The sequence below is a fragment of the Anoplophora glabripennis genome, unplaced genomic scaffold (assembly GCF_000390285.2).
Source record: "Anoplophora glabripennis isolate ALB-LARVAE unplaced genomic scaffold, Agla_2.0 scaffold2172, whole genome shotgun sequence".
In the NCBI taxonomy this organism is placed as follows: Eukaryota; Metazoa; Arthropoda; class Insecta; order Coleoptera; family Cerambycidae; genus Anoplophora; species Anoplophora glabripennis.
This window is the reverse complement of record NW_019418575.1, coordinates 9,213-17,778: the sequence shown is the minus strand read 5'-3', so window position 1 is coordinate 17,778 and position 8,566 is coordinate 9,213. Positions and strand designations below refer to the sequence as shown.

General features: G+C 30.2%; 1 protein-coding gene across 1 annotated transcript; it reads right to left on the bottom strand.

The window, feature by feature from the left end:
- Positions 1-462: 462 nt before the first annotated feature.
- On the bottom strand, positions 463-4,476 carry LOC108916526 (tricarboxylate transport protein, mitochondrial-like; the record flags this gene model as incomplete). The annotated part of the gene is made up of 3 exons (XM_018722801.2): positions 4,204-4,476; positions 2,817-2,951; positions 463-670 (listed from the first exon to the last, which is right to left on the bottom strand). Coding segments are annotated over exons 2-3 (326 nt in total), but the record flags the coding sequence as incomplete, so codon positions are not given.
- Positions 4,477-8,566: the final 4,090 nt, after the last annotated feature.

The window sequence follows — 8,566 nt, the reverse complement described above, 5'->3', positions numbered from 1 at the left end:
TTATTATTATTATAAGAACTAGCATACATTCAAGCTGAACAAAGGGTTTTAGAATAATTTAGGAAGCCTTAAAATTTGTTAAAAATTTTGACGCTAGGCAACAGCTAAATAAAGCAACTTGGATAGCAGAGCAAATTATGACTAAATAATTCCAGATTTTTCAAGTAGATTTAAACAAATTTTCCAGTGTTACAAATTTCCATTTTCCAATCATCACCATTTCCTTATTTTTTGTCAATCATCCATTTGAATTTAAAAAAGTATTATTATTTGACACGAAATATTGGAACACCTAATATTTGTCTCACCCTTTAGTATACTATATTAGATGTATGACATGTTCTAATTTTTAATAAATTATAATGTAATTTAATTATAGAGGGTGTCTCAATTTTAGTCTACCAAACTGGAACAAATAACTGAGCCACCTAACCATATACTGTAGGTATTCTATTGGCTTACCTGACTGCACTTTTTGGAATTGACCCATACAAAAGAACACTCAAACCTCTATACAGCCCAAAAAAACCATGACTTTTTACAGTTTTTTTCACACAGTCTGCAATTCCATTGTACTGCTTCTGCCCCCCTTTTTCATCGAGCTGCAACTGTGTTTTTACGTATTCTGTTGGGAATGTTATACATATCTCGATCCCACCAGTAATACCACCTAAGAAATGAATTATTATTAAAAATAGTTCAGTTGTAGGTATTTTAAAATTAGTAAATTATTAAAGTAATGTTCCATGACAAAATTGTGCAGGAGATTCTGGAAAATGTTGTTTTTTGAGACAGAATTATAGGTTTGTTATTTTTTTTTTATTATTCGTTTTATATACATTTAAGTGACATTTTGATGTGGTTTTTCTCAAAAGTGAGTGTCGCCACAAGATAGAAAAAGGACTAGGGGGTACGCGGCTCAAAAAAAAAACCTCTAGAGTATTTTAAAGGGTAATTCGTATATTAGTCAATCCTCAAAAAACCATTAAACATATTTAAACATTCATATATTAACATTCAAAAAATTTGAAAAAAAACGTTAGAAATTAGTATTGTCAGCAATGAAGCCAAATCAAGGGAAATATCTCAATGGGAGAAAGGGAAGAAAACGACAAAAAAATGGCAATCGGCTTCATTAGTTTTGTCGTTTGGGAAATCGGACAAGATCCCATTGATAAATGTAGTTTTAAATTCAATCCAAAAAACAATTTTGTGCAAATTTCGTATAAAGTTACATAATATTTACCCATATAAAGTTAAATTATATTTACCCAAATATATCTATAGCTAAAAGTTCAACGTTTCCGAAATACAGGGTGTCAAAACCAAAAAGTTTTTATAACCCAATAATAAATGCATATATGTGTATTCATTTATATTTAGGTATGTTTGTATCAAAAGCTAAAGGGAACTTGAAAATTTACACTAATAATGACACAACTTTTAGATATAGATATACATATATTTGGGTAAATCTCGTTTATTATGGCTGTACAATCACTTCTTGCAAGGAAGCCAGTAGGTATTACCTAAGCCTAAGACACCCTGTATATTAAATTTTTAAGTAAATTAAAAAATGACCTAGTTACCCAATTTTTTTGAAACATCGGAAATAGTCACTAAGAAATATTAAAGAGTCGAAGATCGGAAATAAGAAGCCTGAATTGTTTCACAAAAAAACGATTACCTCTACCTTACTTACTACATATTTTCAGTCCCAAATATATTGTATTTAGTTTAAGTTACATTACAACTTCATTTCATAAGTGGCTTAGACCAAATGACAAATTGAATAGGTGAGAGAACTCACGAAAATAAAACGAAAAATTCACATAAACTTGTATGTTTTAAGGTTGTCCTTGTATTATACATGATACTGATTTTTTTACCCTTGTAAAATAAAATATACAGTAAAATGTATACAATATATCGGGTGGGGCATTTATCTTGAGACAAAATAATCTCTCAGTTGAACTCGATTATTTCGAAAAAAGTTTGAGACAAAAATTGTAGGGCACTAAGCGGGTCATAGTACAACTTCTATTCTAGACCGGAAGAGGTGATTTTAGACCGGAAGTTGAATTTTTTAAATGGAAACACCCATTTTTTCGAATCTTCAAACGACCTTGCTGATGAAGTCAAAGTAATTGTTTGAAGTTATGGGAAAATCCTGACGTAATAGAGCATTTCTAATGGTTTCACCGTCATCAGCCGATCAAAATACAGGGGGGTCGTTATCATACTCTGTTAAAAAGTACAATTATGAAAAAAAAATGTGTGCCTGTGTAATTAATAAATTTTATAATAGTTCATTCTGAATGTTCATCTTTGTTGTTGAGTGTACTACGTATTTTTGAAATAATTTACATATTTATTTCAAGTACTTTTTTAACATCCTGTAGGATTCAGAAAATAACATTTTCTGTCTTTTTTATACACCTGTTTTCTAGGGAATAAAATCAAAAGCTACTGCCTCTGATTAATAAACATATTTAATTCTCATAAATATGTTTATATTTATTAGACTGATTAGTGAACTATAGGGGAAAAAAGGGAAAATTAAAGAACAAAATGGAGAAATTTCTCAAAAACTATTAGCATCAACGATTGCCATTTACTGTGTTATATACGATACAAATAAGAAAAATAGCAAATCAGTTGCATATTTCTTACGTAACAGGTCAATATTTAATTTCAACACATTTCAAACTAAGTAAACAAGTAATGAAATATTAAATTTTGTCTGAAATTCTCTAAAAAAAAAAAAGAAAAAATATATAACAAATTAAAACAAACTCTATTAATTCAAATCTCACCAGCAATAATCCCTTTGAGTCCGGTATTTCCTGCGGCAGGCGCAGCGGCCCCATTTTCCCGCAACCAAGGCCTTTTGAAAGGATACACGTAATTGTAATTCGTCCTTGAGGGGTTCATAGTTTGTCAGCAGACTGCTACAAAAGTAGACATTATATTAACTTATAGGTAGCTGAGATACAGGGTGGCATATTTTTCTAAATAAAATAGTACGCCACTGCTTTACGGTAATAACCATGATATTTTCGGATTCGTCTTTCAATTTTCTCTCATACTACTCTCTTATGTTTTTCGAAAAAAGCCTGATTTTCGAGTAAAACTTAAAAAACCAACTGAAAACAGTTTTACTTAAATGACATGATAAGGTTATTTATTCGAATCGACATCTTTTTAGTAACGAAAATGTAATTTGTTGGAAATTTATTGTTGCTTGAATCTGATGAAAAGCATTATTTATACTTTCTTCTAACTGTTCAGAATGTCAAAGTTGCTATTGCAGCCCACTATGTAATTTTGAAAAGCATTATATTCGAATATCGAATTGTGTTCTCAGTTCGTTTTTTAAGTTTTAAAAAATTAAAAACATTTTTTGAAGTTTAACACCCTGTATCTTCTTAACGAAGCGTCCTGGATAAAAACTTTATAGGAAAGACTTCCCTTAAAATTCACAAAAGAATACGAGGTTTCATTTTTGGTCACCAATTATGAATCACCCTGTATATAAAAATTACTTGGAAACAGAAACCGAAAGTCGGTGTTGATTTTCAAGCTTCGAAGAATGATTTTTTTAGAAAATACTTAAACTAAAATCGGTGTTACCTTTAACAATTTTTTACTAAATAAATGTTCAAGAAATTGACACTATTAACGCCTTTTTACATGTTACAATAAATTAACCAATTTATTGGTAAAATTTAAGGCTACCAACTCCCAGAATACAAATTTATTATTATTACATCAGACTTTATACCAGACCAACGTAATTGTAAATAAACTTGTATGTGTAACCTAGAATTAAGTAGGTAAGTAGTTGTTATAATTCGTTGAATAAATATTCGCGAACAAATTTAGACAACAAAGTATAAGAAGCAATTCTTATGTCTCCAATTCCCTGACCAAAGTATTAAACCTATGAAATTGACCCTAGAAGTTACCACAATTTCTATATTACATATACCAATATAATTTGCTTTCTTCTTGATCTATATATTGGGTTTAAAATGTGTAAATGTAACAGTTGTTTACCAAAAATTACAATTCCATTGACCTTTTAGCGTCCTTAACACATAACGAACTTTAGAATGTTGAAAATATAGCATTTAAAATCATAGATAAAAAATAATAAACACCCTCTTAATATAAATAATAAGCAAATAGCAACATAAATACCTTCACTTTCACTTATAACTAAAATTTGTAAAACACAATTTACTATTCAGTCCAGTATCACAGATATTTATGTCTACAGTGCAGGTTGAAAGGTTGAAAATATGCTACAAAAATGAATGGAGGTCAAGAGGAATGAGCAATGACAAGTGCCGACCGATTATAGTTAACTAGGTTTTATTTAACTTGCTAATGATAAGATAAGTCCAGTAGTACATTAATTTTAGTACGCGTATTCATATTTACAATAATACAACAACCACCACCCCCAAATAGAATTGATCAATCAGGTAGGTACGTATCAAAATTAGTCCGCATTTACGTTAACACTGATTGTATTATCAGAAGTAATTGGAGATAACCATATTTACTACAAACTACAAACAATGATTAAACTTTGAAGTATTTTGATCATTGAAGTTGATAAGTAGTGATAAAGATAAGTATACAGTGTGTTTCAAAAAAACCTGTAGGTATAATACAGGCCATTTGTGTTTTGGCATCAGTGAAAGTGCGCCGCTCCTCCTAGAAATTGTCATAGTAAAAAATAATAACTTATAAATTTAGTTTACAATGTGACAACTAAAAAAATGTTAAATTTGTAGTATGCAGTCTGTTTAACTCCACTTGCAACATTCGTTTGCAAAAACTCCGAATACGTGGGCTCCTCGTAACTCGCCTCACCTCTACATCTGTAAAGTGTTTACAGCGGTGGTCATGGTCAACGTCGTGCAGCAGTAAAAGACGGAGAGGGAGTAGCGCAGTTTGGGCTCTGTTTAGTTTGACCTTAATCAAATAATAGCCATTCACCGCTTTTTATTCTTAATAAATTCTTAATTTGTTCAGGTGTGGTATAAAATTTGATGATATCACTGCACTTGCAAAAATCAATGGCGCGAGAAATACCAAACATTAATGAAAAAGTAATTGAAAACTTTATTTCGGACAAAAGCAGAAGAATGGACTTTTACTATAAAAAATAATGTTGAGTACATTTTCCCTATATTTCAACAGCACTTAAAATAAAACTACCCAATTATATTTGATTTTTTTCAATACTTTGTACCTAAAGTTTTCCGCCTTCCCTGGTAGTGGTATGGAACTCAAAGTCGCCACTACTAAGGCCGGCCGTCCTTTGGATGCGTTTTCGTTCGAAATGGATTCGTCAGAAATCGGATAAGAAAACTATTTTCCAAAAGATAATCATCCATATTATTAACAATTATATGATTTGATAAATCAGTATGTACGACTGACTTCTGTAAAGTAAAAACTTGTCCAGTGGACGATACCACATGAACGAAATCTAACAAAATTCTCAGTGGCGATTTCTAACGAAAATAATTTGGACGAAAACGCATCAAAAGGCGGCCGGCCTAATGCGATCAAAATTTCTGATGGATGGTATGAAAAACCTTTAGAAAACAAACCTAAATTGTTTACTGACATTTGGTATAACGCATCCAGTTATCAATGTGTGGTGTGATAAGTCAGTGAGAAAAACAGATTGCATTGAAAACGAATAAGGAATCGATTTTCTTCTAACTGAAAGACTAAGAAAACTATAATTTAAATCATAATTAGGCAAACGCTCCCTTAGAATGTGAAATTTAATATACAAATAGAGATACAGAGTATATTTTCAGGACTGGCAGAACAAGACCATTTTTAATATGGACTATATAGACCTGTTATTGACTTTTGTTTTAAGACAATTTAAAATAAAATGTTCGTTTTATATTTTTCAAAAAAGCGTATAATATGTTAATGTTGTTAGTTCTTTCTATTCTACGATCTTTTCCAGTGATATTTTAGAGCAATATTTTTTTCGAGGTTAGTTTTTGTGCATTGTGTTGTCGCGTTATTCATTTCAATATAACGGTTTCTGTCCATTTTTCTGCTTTTGTCCGAAATAAACTTTTCAATTACTTTTTCATTCAAATTTGTTATACCTAGCACCATTGATTTTTCAATAGATAGCGTTGCAAGTGCTACAATCAATTTAAACTTCTCCAATGTTTCGAAAATATGCGGTACTCCCACTCCGTCTTTCACTGCTGCGCGACGGTAACCACGACCACCGCTGTAAACACTTTACAGATGTAGAAGCGATCTACGAGGAGGGATTATGTAGATAATAAGCTAAAGGAATTATGTAAATAACATTGTAAACTAAATTTTAAATTAAATTTTTTATTACGAAAATTTCAAAGATGGGCGGCGCCCTAGAACCCCCCGCACCAGCCGCCACTGCACCCTTGTTAGAATCGTTGAAACTGCACCATTTTCGAGAAAAGCGCAACTAATAATGTCAAAGTCCTACCTTCAATTCTTTAAAATTTCTTTTGTATCATTTATGTTGCTAAAGTAGAGGTAAACCTTATTGTCAAGGCTTTTATTCGTTTTTTATTAAATATTATCTACAAAACGACTTAACGAGCAATTCTTCCATGTTTCTGAAAACAAGTGTTTTTCTCTTAAATTAAACCTTATATTAATAGGAAAACTAACAGTATCGACGTATTTAGCATCCTCAAAAACTTAATTTCAACATTCAAAGCAATACAGGGTGTTTGGAAAAGTTGATACAAAATTTAAGGGGGTGAAATTAGAGCCAAAAATAGTAAAAAAAGTTCTTATAAACATTGGTCCTCCGGAGCACCGTTACTGAGATATGGCCCTCCAATTGGGTCTTATTATGATTTGCATGTTTTTTAAAATAACTTTCTTTATGACTAAGATAACGAAATGAAAATTGTAGGTAATAATTATACCATAAGGGTCTTTAACTACCATAAGTTTCATCAAAATCGGTTATAAATAAAGATAGTTTTGTAACTACTATTAACAGAAAATTTTCGAATTTTTTTATTCCTTTCCTTTATTTTTCCTTTTTTTATTTTTTTATTCCTTTATTCCTTAAGTAAATAATATTATATTTTAATGAATTAGACTTTTTTGAAGAAGAAATGTCCTAACTTTTTTTTCAAATTCTGCATAGTTTAGTCAAAAATAATTATTTTTTAAATAATGTATAGCTCAGAACAGTAACTTTTTTTTTAACATTTTCACATAGTAGGCCGTCTTTTATAGTGACAGTTTCATTGTAATGATACTAATGATTGTCACTTTCGCGTGCTATGATTTAAATTCTTATATTTCTTTATTTTCTTAGTTGTGATCTTTGTGCTCAACTTTGCATTTCATTCGATTTTTTTACAACCATGAACCATCATGCTTTTACTAACCGTGAATATACCGATATGCATTTTATTTTATGGTTACTGCAATGGAAATAGTCTGGCGGCTCAAAGAGAGTATCGGCATATTCACGGTTAGTAAAAGCATGATGGTTCATGGCTGTAAAAAAATCGAATGAAATTAGAAGTTGAGCACAAAGATCACAACTAAGAAAATAAAGAAACATAAGAATTTAAATCATAGCACGCGAAAGTGACAATCAATAGTATCATTACAATGAAACTGTCACTAGACGCCTACTATGTGAAAATGTTAAAAAAGTTACTGTTCTGAGCCATACATTATTTAAAAAATAATTATTTCTGACTAAACTATGCAGAATTCGAAAAAAAAAAATTAGAACATTTTTTCTTCAAAAAAGTCTATTTCATTAAAAAATAATATTATTTACTTGATAATTCAAAGGAATAAAAAAAAAATCGAAAATTTTCTGTTAAGAGTAGTTACAAAACTATCCTTATTTATAACCGATATTGATGAAACTTATGGTAGTTAAAGACCCTTATGGTATAATTATTACCTACAATTTTCATTCCGTTATCTTAACCAGAAAGAAAGTTATTTTAAAAAATATCCAAATGATAAGACCCCTTTGGAGGGCCATATCTCAGTAACGGTGCTCCGGAAAACCAATGTTTATATAGGAACTTTTTTTTATTATTTTTGGCTCTATTTTCACCCCCTTAAATTTTGTACCAACTTTTCCAAACACCCCGTATAAGTACTGTTTTTTTTTTCTTTAAGATTTTAGATTTGATATTATAAAATGATATTGGATATATCTCAAAAACAATACATTAGACCATGCATTCTAAATTCTGTATTTAAAAATATGATGCCAAGCGTATTTGTGTTAAAAATCATTAAATATGATTTAAATTGGTTTTGATCCTCTTGGAATAATATCTTAAGGTGGCCATATCCCTGGCCGAGAAATGGTGAAATTTCTGGCATTTTTAGGTACTGAAATCTTCAAAAGTAAAACGTGTAGAACAAAAGTAAGCACAAAAATAAAATCCTTGATGTTTTGTTTATTCATTGTTACCATTTAAATTTACCCAAATAAAATAATAACTAAAAAAAGCGTTTGTAAAACATGCGTTTG